The following is a 23,523-nucleotide window of genomic DNA, read 5'->3' as shown; positions in this document are numbered from 1 at the left end:
TTGACAATCAGACATTTTAATACGAGTACAAGCATTATACATAAACTTGGTATGCTCACTAAAAACTAATGAAGTCTGCACAGTTGAATTAAGATTTTCAATAGGCTATAGTGTTTGAATAGATTTCATCAAGGTTTGTTTTTAACTATCTTAACTAAAATATTTAATCAAGGACTCTCAACATGAATATCACTGCAAAAACAATACAAAATTATATTATCTAAACAATTATAACATTTCTCCCTCATGCAGTAAACACGTTTATAAATTTCCACAGCAACAAAAACTCTCAAATTCATCTCATTTATTGTCTTGCAACTTTCGACAGCAAATGTTTTAACATTAGAAGATATCTTGGGAGATAATCATGCAAAAACTGGCATAAAAAGTGAAAATCTTGCATAAGCTTTACATATTTCATAGAAAAACAACACATAAGTATGAAGCAGCTCTAGAGCAACCAGAAGCACCAATGAAGAAGAGAAGTGAGAGGAGAAATTTAAAACAAACAAGTAATATATTTTCCAATGATTTTTATCTAATACCTTGATGGTATATCCTTCACGTAATCGACAACATAGAACACTGAGTAATGTAGTGGCCAAATTGTCTTCTTCTTGCTTCTTTCTAAGCAAATGTGGTTCTCTGCTACCATAGAAACAAGCATTACTGTAAAGATAAAAATAAGTGAAATGTTGAGAGCAAATGTATCAGATTAAACATCTCATTCACGATGTGTAAGATATTGTAAAATGAGGAATGTGAGAAAGAAAACCTTTGGCGTCGAGTTTCGTTAATGTCTCAACTGTGAAGAATAGAACATAAAAATACCTAATGATCTTCGAAGAGAGGCAGCAGAGAATCTAACCAGAGTTAGAGTCTGTAATTTGTCTTATATTTAATCTGGTCTTCACAGTAAACACTCTCGTTGCTTTTTTTGTCTATCTGATTCTACATAAATCTCCGCATCTGATGTATCTATCTGCCTAGGTGTCTTTTCCTTTCACTTAACACTCACTTCCTAGTATGGACTCCCTTTTACCAAACTTGAAAGCATCTGTTATGCCTCTTTACACCTCAACAAAGTCCCAACAGCAAGGCATTCTTGTGCTACCTACCTCACATGCCATTCTCCACCCTGAATAGGAGGTGGAGAGGGCACAACAGCAGAAAAACTCGGTACAATTGACATAGAACCATAGTTCACTCTCTGGAACCTCCACGTTAAAAACTTTTCATGGTATATATTCATGATTCCTTCTGAGTCCGGATCCTATAAAAGAAGTAACAGAAACAATTCAGTTGCAAACATAAAATAATATGGAAACTATTCAACACAGCATAGAAACTTATCACTCATTTTTAGCATGCACGCACGCACACATACACACAAACTCACAACAAAGGCACGGAATACCGCACTTTCAAAAATGAAACCTATTACTCTAGTGTAGTTCAAAAAGGACACAACAGCTCTTACACTATGTGTATTCGCATAAAACTTTCAAGAGTTGAAAGTCTGTAATATTATACGGGCTATTCCATATGAAATTGATCAGTAAAAAACCTCGCATTTTTTATACTCTAATTTTTTCCCTACTTATACAAGGTGCTGAGAGAAGTGCATTTTCAAAAATATACTATCGAAAGTCAAACGGTTTTCGTATTATTGAGCGACAAATTTAGCGTATTTTATAAAAACAGGCCTCTTTCAGCGCTCAGAACTCTGGAACAATTTACTGCAGAACATTGAACGAGAGCTTATTTTGAAGCTGACATTTGGTAGGTTATGTTAAGAAGTAATCCTTATTTTTATTGTACACAGAGAGACAGATAATCTGATTTTACTTGCTTTTAGGCTTTTTGGCCATTTGTAAAAATGTAAAAAAAATACTGAGAAAAAACTTTGCATTATTAAGAGGGATTCGGCATTATTTGCTTAGTGGCTCGGCAATAAGTTTCGAGGGTATTAAATAGATTATTTTCACACGCCTAGACTTGAACGATACAGTCCTGCATGCACTGGTCGGGAGCTCAAGATAAGCGAGTGTTGGGCGTCATTTTTACTCCTGTGTTTATGAAAACCTGTGATAAAGCTAGCACAGCCATGACTGCTAGACGACACATCACGTGTTTATGTCTACTGGCCTTGCTTCCCTCGGCTATCTCCCGCCTCACAATCAGCTGGTTAGTTCACGCGCGTACTATTTATTTTCTTTATTTGATATTTTCAATACTTTCTTATCAACGAACCACCAGTAAAAAATATGTGTTTATTTGTACTTTCAATGCAGAATCTAACCATATATTTTTAAAATATTTTTTCGTGGCCAAAGGCGTCTTAATGAAGAAAAATCTAAATTTCTCCATTTCCATAAAAAGTAAGAAAAACTGTTTACATGTCAATATAAACTTTAACTTCTCAGCATCAAAATAAACCATGATTTTGATCATTGGGTGAAAGGGTTTCGGAGCCACAACAGTTTAAAGTTGCTAATTTTATGAAAATACGATAAATTTAAATATTATTAATTTAAACACTATTAAGTTCTGATGCCTCAAACATTGCACAAAGCATTATATCACAGTTGTCTAAGGACAGAAAAAGTTTCATTGTATTTAAAAATTGTAAGGTCAATTTTCTCTATATTTCGGTCGATTTGAGATGAAATAGCCCATACAGAGTATTCAGCTTGGTTCCTGCTGGAATGCATGAATGAAGATGGACGCAACTTTGAACAACTCCTACAACACAGGTTAGTATTCATTACGAAATAAAAACATAATGCTATTATCAATCCAAGTTATACAAGTAAAACACCTAACAAGTTATAGATCGATAATAATGCAGTCTATGCTGGCCATACAGACATATCTGATGCGCATGTTCCTAGCTGGGAGCTGAACCGAATGCTCTGAATTAGAGTACGAAAACGAATGCTTTAGTTAAAGAATAAATAATATACAGCCAAACAAAAAATTCAATTCAATTTTTCAAATATATATGTTTTTTTCAATGAGACATTTCTCTTAAGTCAATTACTTACAATTTCTGGAATAACATTCAGATATGCTCCACAAGTTGCATCAGCTACAAACTGCATGAGATCCACGTAAGGCACAAGACCAGAACAACAGTGTGGGTGAAAAGGCGAGCCCACATGAAGAAAAGAACAGGACACTGTCCCACTGCGAAGCTGAGCAAGAACCGAATCCAGCACATTCACATCAGGACTGGCTACCACCCCATCTGTCACAACTATTACACCTGTGAAATTCATTAAATTATTTTCGCATATATAGGCATACTCCGAAAATGACAACTTCACAATATTTGTGTGCTCAGTTAGTAACTGAAACTCATATAAAGTTGCAGCAAACTTCTTTTGTTTAGCATACTCTACAGTGGCCATTTTGTTGTGTACCTTAAAGTACCAATCTAATGAATCATCACTATCACATCATCATCACTGTTATAACAATACCTTCAACACATTTAAATATTCACAATGATACTGTAGCTTATTTTTTTACATTAGTGGTCTTGTTTATCATAGTCCAACATTTAACTTTGTTTTTTCTAAGACTAAATTTAACCATAATTACGCAAATAATGGATCCCACCTACGAAGTAGGGATTCATATTATTCATTTCATATGGATCTACATCATTGCATTTAAATTTATCTCTAGAACCATAGCATATATTTATATTTGTGAAACAGAATTTGACAACAGTTTAAAAAAAGAAAATATAATTCTTTATAGGGATTTCTCACTTTGTGCACAAACAAATATGGCACTTTAATAAGAGACAAATTCAAAACACATCAATATTATAAGCAAAATGACTTTTACACTTTCAACATCCTGTGATTCGAATGCAGTACTGTGGAATGTTTTCTCAAGTGGATTTTGCACCTCCTCAAATATTTTCTGTATATTATCACTTCCCGTCTAATGAGCCTTCTAGTGAACAGTAATATTCTCACACATTTTCCTTTCTTTCTGTTATTAAACCTATGAACATCTTGGTTATGAAATTTGATTAATATTAATGTATATTTGATATTGGCAAAATTAGTACATTATGCAACGAGCCTATAATGGTAGTAATTAAGACGCGAGTATGTTTGTTTATGAAACGAGAGCAAGCAAGCTTCATAATTTTCATATGAGCGTCATAATTACCATTATAGGCAAGTTTCATACGACTTTTATGCTCGACCATATTTCTAACTTTAAATTATTCATAAGTATTCATGTTATGGTTATCTAAGTGAAGAGCGGAACTAACCTTCTAAATTGTGAGATGTGCGCAGACGCGAAAGTATTGATTTTTTCCGAGGAACGAATGTCATTGACCTTGATATAATCTAGAGAATAACATGAACATTAATATTGATATAACCTGGAAATTGATTTAGAATTGAAAAACGAGATGACAAATTGAATTTATTTGAATATTATTTACAATTAACGCTAATTATTATAGTAACAGAACATAACCTTCTGCGACAGTATTGGATTTCCAGCCTCCGTGACATTTCGCTAATTGTCTTTCGATTGCATATCCGAGAATAATTGATACTTACGGTTTTATAATGGTACAATGGTGATTTCTCATTGGCTGAACAACTGAACTATAATGAATAGGTGTACTTTAATGAGGTGCATTAAAGGGCTACTACCAGGTGTATAATTACTACATTTCGGCATGGTCGAGCATAAAAGAATAAACGTAATAAATGTTCATGGCATATAATAATGCATATCAGAAAATAACCAGGAAATCACAAAGAGGGTATAATATATCAAACTTCATTCACTGGAGTAAAAGAGGACCATATGTGAAAAATATAAAAATAGGAAGTTTTGCAACTCAATGATTAGAATCCCAATCTGTCACTTCGACTTCCTTTTCTAACACATATATAATGCGAAATATAAATAATGAAATACTCACTTTTACAGCTGCTCTCAGGAAGAAGACGCAATGCAAGCATTCCATATCTGAGCATGTTCACGAAGCTTGCATCAGGTCCTACCATAGGAACTCGAGCTGCCGGTGGTGGCACCAATTCCCCATCACTGCTCTCTTCAAACAGACCACCTACTAATTTCTCAGATTCGGCCTTAAGTAAATAGAAAAACAAACGACTATAAAATTTCATAATTACCATTTAATTCTCGTTATCACATTGTTTTAAAAATAAATAAGCAATTATCAGAGATCCTGTAGGAGAAGAATCTGTTTTGTCCATTTGAGGAATTATGTTTCTATCATGTAATCTCACTGTCTGCTTCTTTCAAGGATGAATAATCACTACTCTAAATCACTTCACTCACCCGAAGAGCTTCTAACTGGTCATAAGCAATTCCCGCGACATCAGCAACTGTATCTTCAAGTCTCTCTAATTGCTGTTGCACTGATTTCAGAAATGGATTCAAATTGTCCTGAGTTACATGCCATCCTTGTACCAATACCTAGAACATGTCAATATCGTGTTTGGGAGGAGTAATTCCTGCTTATTTTTGTCTCACTACAATTAAATTTAAAGTATGTAGCCTAGATACAATGAATTATTTATAGACATAAATTATTCAGCCATGAAGTGAACATTCAAGAATCATTATGCTTTCCCATTAGTGTTTCAGTTAAAGAATGCTAACTTAGCCAATCTCGAATTCCCATTTTGAGAAATGTTCTCAAATGCAAAATAGGGCAGATAAAATTAATGTAATAAAGCTCAGCACCCATTATCTTTTCAATACACTGAATCACAATTCAATTCAAACTTACAAGCTTCAATAAGTTTATCGTCAAACAGAATAAGTTACATGTAACAGTTTTACAATGCCAAGCTAAACTGAATTGCAAGAAAAACCAACTGTTAGGAATAAGACGTTGAATGTCTCAGGAAAGAATTATGACGGTAAGAATATGTATACTCTCAGCCATTCCATATAAAGTGGAACTATCTTGGCAAAATTGAATAAATTAATGATTTTTTTTAATTAGTATTTGATTGAAAATAAAAATATTCACATCATATGCATCTAAATTGGAAGTCTACTAGCTTATAATTCATCGTGGTGGGAGTCTACTAATTTTGTCTCAACGTCATTTTTAAGTGCATTCTTATGATGATGTAAGGCAGGGCTGGGCACATTACGTGATTCTGAGAAATGAGGGCTGTGTGCTTTAAAGAGCTGGTCTTGCAAGCGCTCTGATGTATGCATACTGTACGTCATTCAGTGTCGGTGCAGTGGTGACTCTGCAGTATGATGGCGAACTTTGAAGACAGAACTTCCACTCATAAACTAAAGCATCCCACTATTCCCAATGCTTTTAAAGTATCATGGGAGGAGGAATTCTTTTTGGTAGAGAGCAGTGGATTAGCAAAGTGTTTAATTTAGCATAAAACACTCCAACTGATTAAGAAGTTCAATACCCAACGGCATTATTCTTTACAACATGCTACTGAATATGACAAATGAAGGGTACACGGGAATAACGATCAAGGTCCATTTTAGAAAGTTTCGAGAAAAACGAATTTTAAAGTTTAAGCACTCAATACTTTCTTATGTGTGTATTTAATAGAAATTGACGTAGTGGAATGTCAAGAACGATGATTTTTTATTACTAGCTAGACCACATGATAGTACTTCTTTTCCACTATAAGATAGCATTATTAACTCAATTTCGATTTTTGATGGACCTTGATCGTTTTTCCCGTGTACCTTTCAAATATGTTGGTAATGAACGCCATAAATTAATACAACTTAAAGAAAATGTTTCTCAGGTACATTATATTAGAGTATCTATTTGCTATTTACATTGCATTATAGGTTATTATACATTTAGTAATATATAATTTTAAATTATACAAGTATTATGATATATCATAGTATAGTATATCATAATATTTGTATAATTTAAAATTATATATTACTAAATGTACTATAACTTATAATGCAATATAAATATCGAATAAATACTCTAATATAATGTACCCGAGAAACATTTTCTTTAAGTTGTATTAATTTATGGTCATATCACATCATATCATATCATATCATTATATATTAACATAATGACAATAATGCACTTAGTGAATCAGCTATGAGAATTAGCTACAAAATTTGCCACGAAATTGCGAAGGAATTGAAAACATTCAACGAAGGTAACTTCATCAAGCGATGTTTAATTATATTGGCAGATGAACTCTGTCCACAGCAAGTAGGGGAAGTGGAAGCCATACGCCTGTCTCGTAAAACCGTGGTGAGGAGATTGCAGTATGTGCGTATGGGTTATGTAAATAAGCCTAATGATTTGTGTGTGTGCACAGACGAAGTTTATTTCATTAAATTAATAAGAGTGTTATAAATTCTGTAATGTACAATGGATTGATGTAATATCCTTATAAACTATTATATACGGACAGACTGAATGACTAGAACAACCGTGGCTCTTGTTACATTAATGCAGGGAAGGTAGCTGTAATGCGAGTCCGCCACTGCGTGAGCGTTCTGCTCTGGCTTGGAATTGAAGTGCCTTGCGGAGCGAGAGCAGCTCTAGCCGACTAAATGGAGCCGCTCTCATGCCCGGCCCTGATGTAAGGAATTCTTAATCATTGTCGGAAAGTAATTTGCATACCAGTTTGTGGATTTTGAGGGAAACAGCTGACAAGAGATGTTTATTTGTATGATTCATGTAAGCTTCTCTCATAATTATGCACATGGAAATCAATTCTATTGAGGTCTGTTATTACAATTTTTTGTTGAAATATCACATTGCTTCAATGCTTCTATTACAAAAACATTTCCAGGTCCTACTACAATTTTAATGCAGTTAGTTATTAAGTCACGCAAACATTTCGGTGTATTAGGCTAAGATAAAAATAATATATTGAATCCACTGTTTACCGACATGGAAATGTAATTTTAAACATGAATAAGGTATTCATACTTTCCTGCCCAAGGGCAGATCTTTCACTGCAATCCCAGCATTATCCAATCTTCTCTATTTTCTGCCATCCTCTTAGTCTCCACATATGATCCATATGTCTTAATGTTGTCTTTCATCTGTTTTCTCCTGTTCACAATTATTTCCAATGCATCCTTCAGTAGGCAGTTTCTTCTTAGACAGTGACCCAGCCAATTTCCTTTTCTCTTCCTGATCAGTTTCAACATTTTTTTTTTTCTTTACTCATTATTTCTAGTACAGTTTCATTGAGAAATCAGACTTATTAGGAATCAAAGGTAATGCTTTAAACTTAATAAAATCGTATCTTAACGACAGAATTCAAATAACGAAAATAGACAATTATTCAATTGAACCTTTAATTATTAATATAGGTGTTCCCCAAGGCACAGTTCTAGGCCCTATTCTATTTTTAATATATATTAATGATTTATTAAAAATTGACTTACAACAATACAATGGTGTTCACTATTCTTATGCAGATGACACAGTTTTACTTTTTGGTGGAAAAACCTGGTATGATGCATATAATAATTCAAATAATGGACTTAAATTAATAAAAAAAAATGGTTTGACATAAATTATCTTTCTATCAACGAAAATAAAACCATAATTATTCCATTCTCATTATCTGAAAAATGTAACAAACCTCCTACATCTATAATAAGTATTAAATTACATAATTCTGATTGTTGTCTTATACAGTGTAAATGTCCGATTATTAAAGAGTCCTCTGAAGTTAAGTATTTAGGCATAATTTTCGATAATCATTTAAAATGAAACCAACACATTAATTACCTTTGTAATAAATTACGTAAAATATTATATTATTTTGTTTTATTGAGGAATTACTTGTCAATAAGTTTATTACATACAATATATTTAACTTTATTTCAATCGGTAATTATGTATGGAATTATAGGATGGGGTAGCTCATTTAAATCCAATTTTAATCCACTTTATTTATTACAGAAGAAAATAATTAAAATATGTCTTCATAAACCTATTGATTTTCCATCTCAAAATTTGTATCTAGACTTTAATGTACTTAACATAAGACAAATTTATTATATTGTATTAATAAAATTCATACATAAAAATCGAAATAATTTTGAATTGTATTCTCATAGTTATGAAACAAAAGGTATGAATTCTTTAAGATTGTTTGAACCAAAATGCAACACTGTTACAGTATTTAATTATAGAAGTAATTTGGGCCCAAGAATATATAACAAATTTATATTTAAATATCCTAATCTTGTCAATTCTAATAGTTCTAGTATTAAATTTAAAAAGTTACGTATGGATTTTATAAAAATTGAAAAATTATAAATTTAAATTTATATACTGTTATTGCAAATTGTATTGTATAATTATTAATTATAATTGTATTGTATAATTCTTAATTTCAATTCAGGAATCCACCCCTGAGCATGAGTTCTACTCTTTCAGGGGTGAGCTAAAGTTTCTCTGTATATTTTATGTTACAATTATTAGCAAAATAATAAATAAATAAATAAATTTCTTATTCTATCTGTTCAATTCACATGATCCATTCTCCTTCATATCCATATTTCAAGCACTTCTAGTCCTTTCTTTTCACTTCTTCGTAATGTCCATGTTTCTGCCCCATACGATGCCATACTCCACACAAAGCACTTCACTGTCTCTTCCTTAGTTCTTTTTAGAGGTCCGCAGAAGATGCTCCTTATTAAAAGCTTCCTTTGCCATTGCTATCCTTTTGACTTCCTGGTAGCAGCTCATGTTACTACTTATAGTATACTCTAAGCATTTGAAGCTGTCTACTTGTTCTACTGCCTCATTTCGAATTCGAACATTTACCTCCTTACTTTTCTTAACTAATATATTATTAACACCTTATTACTGCTTTACGTTTGTAAATGTCAAAGACTGATAACAATAAAATAAATTCAGTGTTGGGTGTTATTTTGTTGCATGTAACGAGAGACTTGCAACAAGAATTTTTGTGTAATGAAATGTCGGAAAAAACTGAAAGATCATATGAAATGGAAGAGGACTTTGAAAAGAAAGAGAGAAAAATGTGAGAAAAACATAAAAAAAAACAACACACATATATTAGTAAGAGAATTTGGGTTACTGCAAACAAGGGTCTATGTTACATTTGGCATGTTTTAAGAAAAGACATAGTGACGTACACTATTACTTGTGGAGGTAGAATATGTACTGTGAGATAACATTGTTACAGAGATAAAAGTGCTTAAATATTTTACCACAATATACAATTAAAGCATAATAATTTCAAAACAAGAGTGTAAATTACAGTTCCTCAACAGAGAATAACATTCAAGTGTAATCGGAAACAGATTAGCTGTAAAAAAAAGTATGATTGCTGTAGCTTGCATGATGCAAACTTTATTATGTGACTGAATTAAATCTGCGTCCGGTGAGGAGAAACCAGCAGAAAGGGACAATGAGATGCAAGAGGCATGCACTGATACTGTCATAGTTCACACTTTTCATCAATGGAAAAAGTCTAATCTACATCTTTTCTAACGTGACAAAGAACTTAATCTTCTTCAATACAAATGTCCACAAGTTCCTTTCACCTCACTCACATTTCAAAAAGGACGTCTGGATAAGAGAGTAGAAATATTTCGTCATATGAACTGGATTCTATATCAATAAATATATTCCACAAAGAGTAGAGACTCATAGCCCATACAGTGCACATACCTGCTGCGCAGGAGTTGTGAAGAATGGTGTGTGGGCTATCACAGTAACATAGATTTCTGGTCGGAAAACGAAGTCAGAGCCTGGAATTTTAAACTGAAAAAAAAAAATAGAAAAGTAAATTTAATACTTATTCAGATCAATTTTGTTGAAAAATGAACTAAGAATATGAACTCGAAATACAATAGAAATGTAGGGGAGAAGTGGGTACAGTGAGACAGGGAGAACAGTGAGACATTTTTTATTAGATGGTAAATTTTGATGTTGAAATGTTTGTAACAGTGGAGTTGTATGTTGTATGAGTAAAGTAACAGTATTTTCATACTCGATTTGATTCTAGTTATAAAGGTGAGTGATGAAAAATTAATTCGTAATTTTTCATCTATAAGTAAAATTTTGGCTTGTGTTTAATGAAGGTTATATTGGATATACAAATTAAATAGAAATATGAATGTTTTATTACCCAATACTATGATATTTGACGTTATGTTTTGCAAAGTTTCGTCTTTCTTGTTTTGATTTTGAAGTGACAGTGCCATTTTTAAACGAACTATGCGTAAAGGGAACAGTGAGACATGCCATTGAAGGGTACATTGAGACGTCTCACTGTTCCCATGTACCAATGATTTGCAAAAATAAACTGTAATTATATTACATTTACAGTTAACTAACATTAAAAATGAACATACTAGTAACCAATTTAGGAACTATAGCTTAAAATAATGGATACATTATATTTTAATGGTTTTTTAAATAAAAAATTATTCACAAAATTTAAAAAAATATTAAAAAATAATAAAGAATTAAATTAAACTCTTATAATTATAAGCTTTGTTGTCGCCAAAAATTAATTTTATTTTTTTACCAAAAGTTTGAAAAGTAATGGAAAATTCACTTTTCCAAATGTTCCAGATGTTTCAATGGTTTCGAAGTCGGACATCAAAATGATTCTAAATAAGTCTACAGAACATGGCAAGATAAAGAGACAGCAAGCTTTCTTTTCTTTTGAAATAAATGTAAATCATTTCAATGTCCGTTAATAGACACTGGTATCTCACTGTACCCTCCTGAATGGGAACAGTGAGACATTTGCATTTTTTTGACAAACACGCATTGTATATTATGTCCTTTATCTATTAACATTTCTGTTTATGTATTATTGTACTCCATGTTTTAATGTATATTTCTGTTGCACTTGATTTTTAAAATACTTGAAATTTCACTTGCATACATATGTCTTAATATTTTGTGTCTCACTGTACCCACTACTCCCCTACTGTAATTTCACTGTCAATACATAAAATGAGTAACTTACATTAAAAATATGAAAACTTACAGGTTTTGTTAACCCATCCAAACTTTTCTTCAAAGATGAAAATACATCATCAATCATTACTTCTCCATGTTGAATATCCTGTAATAAGTAAAAATAAATTATATATTTCTGAGGATAATATAATCGTGCATTAGAACCATATAAAAACCTAACTCAGCAGTTTTGAGAATAACCCGTAACCTATCTTATTGTTATTTATCCACTTGCACAGTGAATCTCAAAGTTCTGCCTTTGAGGATACTCTCTCCAGTTAAACTGGTCCTGTAACTATGAAAAGAAAAAAACAGACTTACCTTATTTACTGGCTTTCATTTATAAGAAGCTGCAAATACCCTTCATCACATTCAATGCACAACTGCAATCTTCAGGACAAATTTCCATTCACACGTCAAAGAAGATCAGCTGTAATATTTCTAATTTCTATTCTAATATTTCCTTGCAGATCAAGTAAGGTCATGAATTACTTGTACACACTTTGGACTGGATGTATCTCCAAAGAAAATAATGGCAGAGGGTAAGATTGGGTGACCTGGCTGGTCAGACATTGTTACTGATAATTCTCTCCCCAAAGATCCTCTCCAATTCTTTTAAGAACCTACCCACGGTATGAGCAGGTGCCGAGTCCTGCTGAAACCAGGCAGACTGTTTATTCTTCCTCTGTTCATTATGGAACGAATCCAGGTAATAAAATTTTATTTATGTAGACGTCACTGGTAACACAAAAAATCCACGAACATTACTTGACCTGCAAGAAAACATTAGAATAGAAATTATAAATATTAAAACTGACCACCTTCAATGTGCGAATGGAAATTTGTTCTTCAGATTGCAATTGTGCATTGCAGACAATGGAGGGCATTTCCAGGATCTTATAAATGAAAACCAGTAAATAAAGTAAGTCGGATTTTTTCTTAGAAAGCATATTGTGATGTTCAGATTGTCAATGTTATAATACAATATAATATTGTTTTGTTTATTCAGTCATATGACAAATCAAATTTACAAAGACTAATGACACTTATTCATATAAGTAGTCATTATGTCCTATACAAATTAAGATTACGAACATTTTCACCCTTCAGGCATCATCAGGCTCTTTGTACAATATCTTATATCTGGTCTCTGTAGTAAAATACAATGATAATTTAATAAAATGAACTGTCTAAAAAATACTTGTGATGTGTCTAAAATAATGTACAGACTTAATATGCATAAAATTAAAAACTGTAACTACATTGCAATGATACATAAAATTGTAGAACTGTGAACATGTTAGTAATGTTCCTCATTTAAACTTCATAATACTGATGTGTTTGTGTCGATCTTGTTTCAAAGGTTCGACTTGGACGGTGAAATGCATGTTTTAAACGTGTGTACTGCACAAGCTGTTTTCTGAGATTTCATTACGAATATTCTATGAAGTGGTATTTATGTCGTACTGCACAAGCTGTTTTCTGAGATTTCATTACGAATATTCTATGAAGTGGTATTTATGTCGTACTGCACAAGCTGTTTTCTGAGATTTCATTACGAATATTCTATGAAGTGGTATTTATGTCGTACTGCACAAGCTGTTTTCTGAGATTTCATTACGAATATTCTATGAAGTGGTATTTATGTCGTCATAAATACCACTTCATAGAATATTCGTAATGAAATCTCAGAAAACAGCTTGTGCAGTACACACGTTTAAAACATGCATTTCACCGTCCAAGTCGAACCTTTGAAACAAGATCGACACAAACACATCAGTATTATGAACTTTAAATGAGGAACATTACTAACATGTTCACAGTTCTACAATTTTATGTATAATTGCAATGTAGTTACAGTTTTTAATTTTATGCATATTAAGTCTGTACATTATTTTAGACACATCACAAGTTAATTTTTTAGACAGTTCATTTTATTAAATTATCATTGTATTTTACTACAGAGACCAGATATAAGATATTGTACAAAGAGCCTGATGATGCCCGAAGTGCGAAAACGTTCGTAATCTTCATTTGTATTGAACATAAGGACTACTTATATGAATAAGTGTTAGTAGTCTTTGTAAATTTAATTTGTCACATGACTGAATAAACAAAACAATATTATACTGTATTATATCGGATTTTTTCTAGCTGTCTGCAGGACTGATTTAACCCAGGAGAGCACCCACATCAAGCGAGGCAGCATGCATTCGTTATTTGCTGTGTGACATCAGAGACTCACACTGTAGGGTATGTGAATAATGCCAAATTTGTATTAACGTTCTACAGTTATGTATGCATTGTGCATGCATCTGTTTCGCATGTATGTCAAAACTAAACAACACAACATATTTCTTTTAATATACTGCAACCTTCATATATTATAAAAATAACTCTTCCAATTAAGTTACGTATACAGAGGGAACTATAAGTAATATAATTAATTTCAAGGGGTTATTCTTTGAGATATTTCAAACAAAAAAGTTTAATACAGCTTTGCTTGTTTTTGCTTCCTTTTGAGATACAAATTATTTTACATGCAACATTTCATAACGTATTTTGGAAAAAATACTGAATTAATTCTCAATATGCTCATTCAATTTAAGAGAGCAGTGTATTATGATAATAAATTATTGAAAGAATTTTATATTTGTCCTTCAAATGTAGAGAAATTTGATCTGAACAAATGTAATTTTTCGTTCTGAAAAGAAATTTTACAATGTTACATTTGATTGAATCAAATTTCTGCACATTTAAAGGACAAAATCAAAATTCTTTCAATAATTTATTATCATAATACACCGCTCTCTTAAACTGACTGGGCATACTGGGAATTAATTCAATGGCTTTCCCAAAACACGCAATGAAATATTTCATTTATAAAATAATTTTCATCTCGAAAATGAAGCAAAAACGAGTAAAATTCTATTAAACATCTTTGTTTGAAATATTTCAAATAACAACCCCCTGAAATTAAACACACTATTTATGATTCACCCTGTATATGCGGACTTCCCTTGTGTATAGGAATGGGCTCGTTAACAATTTGAGTTTATCGGATATGACTTTTTCATGACGACCAAATTCGAATTTCCATTCCACATCTATATATATAATTTGAACTGGTAATGGAAATTACGGGACAACGGCTGAACGGATTTTAATAAATGACCCCTCATTTTGAAGCTTGGAACCCAAAGGTTTTCGGAAAAATAGTAGTTTTCAGTGAAATGTCAGTTTTCCTACATAATTTTCCTATTTTCCAAAATTCATCTTTCGTCAGTTTTGAGAACTAATTGCATTTCAAAATAAAACAAAACACACACTACAATAAACAATGGGCTATTACACGAAGGCCATGACCTGCAGGATTGCTGGAGTTCAAATTCAATTGGTTATGAAAAGCTTCAATACTTACTAAAAATTATTTACACGTCCGATTCTGCGGTGTGTAATTTTCTGAGTACAGCTGGTATTGGATATTAAAATCTACAAAACTAGAGGTGGTTTGATAACATTATTACCATTAAAAATGAATTATTATTATTATTATAGTTAATGTCATGATGTTAATATATGAACTACAAAACTTGCGTAAGATAATATTATTATTATTATTAAAAATCAAATATTTTATAGTTATTAATCACATGGGTTGGGTCTTTTTCATATATTTAATGGCGGTGTGGTGTAGATTCAGTATTGGCTCGAGAGAGCGCAAAAATTACAGTTCCTAAGGAAAGACGGTATTACTTATAGATAAAGTAAGAGCCCTAGAAAATTTTGTAGTATCCCGATCATTTCAGCAAGATCTCTTAGCAGGATAAAATGATTTTACCCAATACATTTCAAGCTCTACATGCAGCAGCTACACCAAGATGGTATGTCTACTGTTCCAAAGCATAGGAAACTTGACTTTCTTTAACTTTCACCTACAATCCACAATGATCTGAAATAGCTATTGCTCTGCTCCCACATGAAAACCCCACTGATCGTCCTGACATTTTTACTTATGTTTTCGCGTTGAAACTCAAAAACTGAAGCTGGATAGGTTCAAGAAAAAGTATCTGGCATACAAGTAACATTCAGAGGTAGTATGTTTCATTATTATGGAAGCAAATAATTTTCAAAATGTCTGGTATTTTTCGTTGAAAATAAATCTGAAAAATTTTTATTTGAACATCTAACGAACTAATTTGCAGCGTTTGCTGCACAAGCCACTAGTAATCCTTTAATTTTATCCATTAATTAATGTAGGTCGAATATATACATTACACTTCAAAATGAATACCGTGCATTAAATCATGTGATCCTAATTCCAAGAAACGAAACAGTACTCTTCTCGCCTTTCGGTTAATTAAACACCTCATTATCATTACATCGAAATTATTCATTGTTAATTTCATAACACAAATCATGAAGTTCAACTTCATTCAACAAATATTAAATAAAACCTTCCAATTATTATACAAACACCAAATAAACTCTAAAGCAGTACCTACCACAGCTGAGAGTGATGGGCTCATATCCAGGCAATAAACAATGCAGTAATTATGAGTAAGAAAGATTATCGTTGAATGTGCAGTGACCAAATATTTGTACATGTGACTAGATTCAGGTTTCCATTCAGGTGGCTGTTCATGAGGAATTACTGACATGACTTTCAATTCAGGTTCCAATTGCGACTGGGACTCCGACTCAGCTTCTAATTCCATCAAGCTGCTCTGTTAACACAGAAATTGAATAACAAATATGAACACATTCAAATCGTTATATACATGGTATGGTTATATGTGATTTAAACACTCTATTCCTCAAAAGATATACAGTAGAACTCCAATTATCCAGACTAATAGGGGGTAGTATTATCCGGATATGCAGGAATCTGGATAATTGGGTCGGAAATGAAAAGAGTCTAGAAACAACAGCAGTAAGCTACTGCAGGTTTTAAAAGTGAAAAATGACTATAGGCCTACAGTTTATAATGAACAAAGTTATAAATAATCAAACAAAATAGTATTTTAAATGGATTAAAATTATAAGAACTTTTCATATTCCATACAGAACAGAACTTTACTTATTATAGTAGTACAGTACACGAAATAAAAAACCTAAACATATGCAACTTTCTTTGAATAAATAATTTCAACCAGTCCTGAAATGTGATCCGGATAATTGGATTTCTACTGTATATCTATCTATCTATCTATCTATCTATCTATCTATATATATATATATATATATATATATAAAACCATATAAAACAGGGAGTGAAACAAGGTTGCCCTTTATCCGCAAAACTTTTTAATATTTATATTGATGCAGTCATTCGTGAATGGCAAAGTATACCTTTTAAGAATTTTATTATTAATAATCATATTTTAAATACTATTCTTTTTGCTAATGATCTGGTCATTTTCAAGGATTCGAAAGACGGTTAGCAATTACCAACAAATAAACTTATAAATATAATAAAAGAATATAATTTGAAGATATCATCAGCCAAAACCAAAACTATAGCTTTCATAGGTAAATACCATTTAAGAGCTAAATAGAGGGCAAAATAATCGAACAAGTAAACTCCTCCAATTACCTACAGAGCAATGTATCATACTGCCAGAAAAATTATATAACTTATAAAGTGAATAAGTTCCAAGGAATGTGTGGCACTATTAGAAAGATCTTAGGATGTAAAACTTTGAAGTCCACACAACTTATATTTTATAAAACTATGTCAATCCCTATGCTCACGTACGGCAGCAAGAACTGAACTATGAATAAATCAGACAGAAGGAAGATAGAGACTGCAGAGATGAGATTTTTTAGATCGGTTGTGGGGTTTACTCTCTTAGATCACAAAAGATATGAAGACATATGTGCTGAACTTGAAATGTTTAATCTGAATGATAAATTATCACAATATAAAGAAGACTGCAAAAGAACATATTGAACGTATGCAGACAGATTCTCAAAATTACTTTTGAACTACACTCCAGTTGAAAGACGGAGTATAAATATACCTTATAATAGATGGGAAGATCAGTTTCTCTGAGAAGGATGTTCCAAAAAAAAATTCTTCTCCCACTCAATTTAATAGGAGAAATATGGTTGATGTTCCAAAATGTGTTTTATCCTCCAAACCTTAATGAGTAAGGCAAACTATCAAATAAAATTTTCAAGGAGCAAGTATTGCTTAAAAATATACTCCTAGCTAAAATAGTACATTATGCAACGAGCCTATAATGGTAGTAATTAAGACGCGAGTATGTTCATGAAACGAGCGCAAGTGAGTTTCATCATTTTCATACGAGAGTCTTAATTACCATTATAGTCAAGTTTCATACGACTTTTTATGCTCGACCATATTTCTAACTTGAAATTATTCATAAGTATTCATGTTATTCTTATCTGACTGAGGAGCAGAACTGACCTTGTGCAATACCTCGTAAATTGTGAGATGTGCGCAGACGCGAAAGTATTGATTTTTTCCGAGAAACAAATGTCGACATTGACCTTGATATTATCTAGAGAGTAAAATAAACATTAATCTTGATATAACCTTGAAATTAAATTAGACATTGAAAAACGAGATGACAAATTGAATTTATTTGGATATTATTTACAATTAACGCTAATTATTATAGTAACAGAACTGACTTTATTTCAAATATAGGTGATTTATTGTGCAATTGGTGAAATGAATTTGCGGGAATGTGCTTTGTGAAAGGCTGGAAGATGACGGTGAATTGATGTTAATTTGTTTGTTGTTTTTTTTCGACTGAGTTTAATATTGTATTTGAGATTTCAATTTTATTTTGGATTGATTCTTCAACATAACCTTCTGCGACAGTATTGGATTTCCAGCCTCTGTGATGTTTCAATGAATAGAATAGAATGAATTGAATAGAATAATCGATACTTGCGCTTTCATATTGCTACAATGGTATTTTATGATTGGTGGAACACCTGAACTTTAATGAATAGGTGTACTTTAATGAGGTCCATTAAAGGGCTGCTACCAGGTGTATAATTACTACATTTCGGCATGGTCGAGCATAAAAAAATAATTATGCTAATCAAGACATTCAAATTTACGAAATTCCAGAGAGAATATATTTGTTAATCTTACCAAATGTTTTGAATGCAATACAGTAATAGTTTTATTTAGATGCTCTAAAAACCACTGCATGCGGATGCTGCGGGAGATTCGATATTCTTTCTTCATAAGTAAATATATGAATCTTGCTTCTAGAATGTCCATTTCCTAAAGAAAATAAATCAAACATTGTTAAACCATCATGCTCTCAAATATGACAGAATATTATCCAGGTCAGTAGCCTAATACCTGCCCCAAAGCTAAAGCAATCTGGCCTCGAGAAGGTTCCTTGCAACAACATGTCAGAATGCTACAGTTCTACAAAGCGTTGCCATAAAATGTCAGGATTTATCACTGTCATGTGAGAACTTCAGTTAGCTAGTGCCCAACCGCAGTTCAGCTTTGTCTCCCCTCTGACCCAACACTCCACACCATTACTGCAAATGTAGTTAAAACTTCTTTCAGAAATCTTTCAATATAATTTACTTATTCCTCTGTTATACTTATAACTTTTTTTTAGAAATTACATCACAGCCTCCCTCAACACTTTGCAGACACGAATATTTATAACATTTTTATACGTTTTCTAAAGTTTAATTTCAAGTATATAATTTTGTTTCATGTATAGTGGTGTCCAAATACACAAAGAACTGTGTGCTAATTGATACTACAGTAGAACCCCAATTATCCGTCATCCTATTAACCGATTGCCGGATTATCCGACATTTTTTTCTAGCTCCTATTTTCTTTTCTCTGCAGAAAAAATATGAAGTACTGTAAGTTATGTTTCTACAGAAGATTATTACAAGCCTTTACTCTAACTACAAAGTATGTAGTAGAAATCCTTTGCTGTCGGCAACAAACATAATTACTTGTAAAATAATCACTACTTGCTTCCAAAGACATTACCCCAAGAATTTCCACAAACTCGTGTACAACTTATTCAGTCCTTATTCCTACTATTCGAGTGGACGTACTGTATAACTTCTATGCAAATGTCTTCCACAGTTGTCAAAGAAAACGTATTGTGTTAATTATAAAAAAAAATACAAATAATTGAGAAGTTTGGGAAAGAAGAAATTGTGGTTAATGCTGCTTCAGAGTAGAAAATTGATGTTACAACTGTAAGCGAATTTGAAAAAAAAAAAAAAAAAAAAAAAACGGATAAAAAATATAAAATACGTAAATCTACAACACGAGACTTCAAGTATTCCTATCTTACCGCAGACAATCATCAAACATCAATCCATGGCCCTTAAGCACCCGTCGTTGACAACCGAGCACGTTAACACAAGACCACAAAGGAAATTACGAAATTGTATTTTATGCACTTTAATTATAAACATTTTTATGGTACGGATTACCCGATTTTTTCGAATAATCGTTCATTCCACCCCGATTATTACCATGGATAATAGAGGTTCTACTGTACTTCTAATACTGGAAATACTTGACTTGCTTAGGAATCAAATCCTATAACAATTTCTAGAAATAAGTTCTATCCAAATGCTTCTCCCTCCAAAATTAAAAGCTAGTACCACCACTGCCAGACATAAGGTAAGTCAATTTTCCTTTATTCCTAACGAAAATAAATTAAAACTTCTCTGTTTTAATAGGCGGAAAATCAGCATTTGGTGTCAAGTGCTCACTGTGAATACTTTATACTACCAAGGCAGAGAATTTTTCAGCTACGTAAATATAAAATTGTGAAATGTGGCCCAACATGTGTTACTCGTTTATTTTTTATTCAACATCCACTTAGTCTGAAACTTACAGTACTCAATGTTAGTAACATTAATTTACTGTCCAAAATTACCTAAGTTTTAATTTTTTTTCTTATGAGAGGCAGTAGACTTAACTGTCATTCTTATTACTACTAATCTAAACTAAGAAGCATGCAAAATTGAAATAGTTGTTTGTTTATTTTGTGCGGTATTTAAATAAAAATTAAAAATATGATTTTATTAATATACTTTTAATCCTTTTCAAAATACAGCCAAAAAATTGTTGAAGATTCAAGGCAAGTCAAAATCTGGATTAAATTCTTGTGTTAAACCTCGCGTATACATCTGTGACAATTGCAAAAAAAAATAGCTACTCCAAGAAAGAAAAAATATAGTCAACAAACATAAACAACTGAGAGTAGCAGTAGCAGTAGCAGTAGTAGTAGTAGTAGTAGTAGTAGTAGTAGTAGTAGTAGTAGTAGTAGTAGTAATTTGTTTAATGTTTTCATCTGCAGGGGTTATTTAGTAACAAAATTCAATTTTAGGCAAAAAATAGTCAGGAAAAAAAAGTTGCCTGGAGTTCTCTATAGTCTATTCTTTTATGTATCGTAAATTTAAGAAATGGGGCATACAGCTTTAAATCCTTCCAGGAAGAAGTCACATAAAGGATTTTAATAATTTTCGAAATTCGGCTGCTTTGAACCTATAAACCACAGATTCAACAGTCAGCATGGTAACCAGAAAACCACTATGGATGTCTCAGCAGGTGAGTTCATTGACAAAAACTTTCACCAGACAATACTGAAATAAATCTCTCATATACTGAGCAATAACAAGAAAAAAAATCAATGGTAGTGCAGCATTACTACTGCAAAAGCTAGCTTTTAAAAAGTTCTGATAGAATCTTCATTTTTCAAGTTTTCAACAGTAACTGTAAGCTCCAAATGTGACAAATAGTACTATTTATACTCAGAAATGTCTTTAAAGATAAAGCAGGAGATTCCTCAATTAATTTATTTTTTATATGCCGAAAGTTACCCAGCAATTCTGCTTTGACTGAGGGAAAACCCTGGAAAAAAATTCCAATCAGCATTTGAACCTGGACTCGCTCATTTCATGGTCAGATGCACTAACCATTATTCCACAGCAGGGGACTAGATTTGTGTGTAGTATTTTTTTAACAAAAATGGAAATATTATATACATATTATATAAAGCCCTAAGCTTTTTACGTGAAATGCTTTGTTGAGAGCAAGCATAACATAACTCATATCGTAACTGTGTAGCCGATAATTTTCAACAAAATGTAAACTTTTCATCAGGTTCAGGAAAAAAAAACGCCAAAAGAAATATTATTTTCGAAAATTTTGGAACATGTCCATCTTTCCGAATTTTTACTCCTTTATTTGTTACAGTTACCTACCTGTATTATTTGACATTCTATTTCAACATTATAATCTCTACATCTATGCATATTGGACAGTTACAACAAGCCAAAAATATTATTTAGAGGGACAATCCCCTACCGAGTTTAATACTGAAAAAGAATTGTAATAATTGAGTAGTAATACTAAAGAAAAATGTGACAAGTGTAGGCTACTTTTAGTATTAAAATATTCCACTTTTATAAATGCTTGAGAAATAAGACGAGCTAGTTTCTGACTTTGCTCAAATAAAACCAAAAGGTAGCTCTTTGCTGCATTGGTGGTTATTACCTAATAGGTGTAAATAAAAGTACCTTTTTTAATTAACATCAAAATTTCTTTATCGATAAAATTGTGTGTTCATTTGTTCACACCTACGTCACATTAACACCAAATGTATACAGTGTAATTTGCGTATCATGTATGTAGGATGGGGGGTTAAAAATTGGCCTGTGTGTAAAAACTGGAAATGTACTATAACTCAGAATAAAGTTAGCCAAAAACGAAAAATAAATAAATAAATAAATAAATAAATTTAATTAAATTAAAAATTAAAATTAAATTAAAATAAATAAATAAATAAAATAAATAAATCATATCAGCTCTATTTTCAACTTAATAAAAGATATTTAAAAAGTGAAAAAATAATGTACTGTAAAAATATGTTCGTTACATCAGAGATCATGGTTTAAATTCTTTCTTTTTTATGGTCAATTTTACCACAATTCACGGTATGGAAAATAGTTCATTTCAAAGGAAATAGGTCATACGTCACGCGATATAACCCATAAGATCTTCCCAAAAAATCTTGCTACAACACCCAAGCTAAAACTGAAAGACCCCTTGCAACAAATCATCCACATCAATTCAGCAAACTACAGGTAATGGCAAGAAGCCTATTCACCAACACGAAGTTGCATGGGATCTACTGCAAAATACAATATGAAACTGTATGTTTGTTGGTAGATAGCTAGTTTTCGTAAGGCCAAGAATCAATGACAGATTAGATCTGGTTTGTTGAGGCATTTGGTATGCCGTGAATATAATATTATATTACGCCATCGTCGTCATTCTTGCTTCGTCAGTCTGGTGTAATGGGGCTGTAATCGTATTCTTCAGTAATCCCCTTGTTTGCTGGTATGTAATATCTCACATGCCAAAATGTTAAATGATGTTATGATGTATTATTGAAATGTGTTACAATTCAAGTGCTACAAGAAACCCAGAAATAAGAAAAATTAAAAATGTACCCATCTATTCTACTTTCCCT

General features: G+C 32.0%; 1 protein-coding gene across 6 annotated transcripts in view; it reads right to left on the bottom strand.

Annotated features, from left to right (window-relative positions):
• LOC138707595 (KICSTOR complex protein SZT2-like) overlaps positions 1-23,523 on the bottom strand; it is a 216,067-nt gene that overhangs the window by 188,355 nt on the left and 4,189 nt on the right. For all 6 annotated transcript variants that reach the window (XM_069837210.1, XM_069837216.1, XM_069837211.1 and 3 more), the window contains exons 2-10: positions 19,140-19,274; positions 16,513-16,734; positions 12,036-12,113; positions 10,703-10,795; positions 5,350-5,487; positions 4,967-5,135; positions 3,048-3,268; positions 1,119-1,273; positions 546-669 (exon numbers count right to left, since the gene is read on the bottom strand). In XM_069837210.1, coding sequence (XP_069693311.1) covers positions 546-669; positions 1,119-1,273; positions 3,048-3,268; positions 4,967-5,135; positions 5,350-5,487; positions 10,703-10,795; positions 12,036-12,113; positions 16,513-16,734; positions 19,140-19,274 — 1,335 coding nt within the window. The remainder of the gene's footprint in view (positions 1-545; positions 670-1,118; positions 1,274-3,047; positions 3,269-4,966; positions 5,136-5,349; positions 5,488-10,702; positions 10,796-12,035; positions 12,114-16,512; positions 16,735-19,139; positions 19,275-23,523) is intronic.

The sequence above is a fragment of the Periplaneta americana genome, chromosome 10, assembly GCF_040183065.1.
Source record: "Periplaneta americana isolate PAMFEO1 chromosome 10, P.americana_PAMFEO1_priV1, whole genome shotgun sequence".
Taxonomy (NCBI): Eukaryota; Metazoa; Arthropoda; class Insecta; order Blattodea; family Blattidae; genus Periplaneta; species Periplaneta americana.
This window is presented reverse-complemented; position numbering and strand designations above follow the sequence as displayed.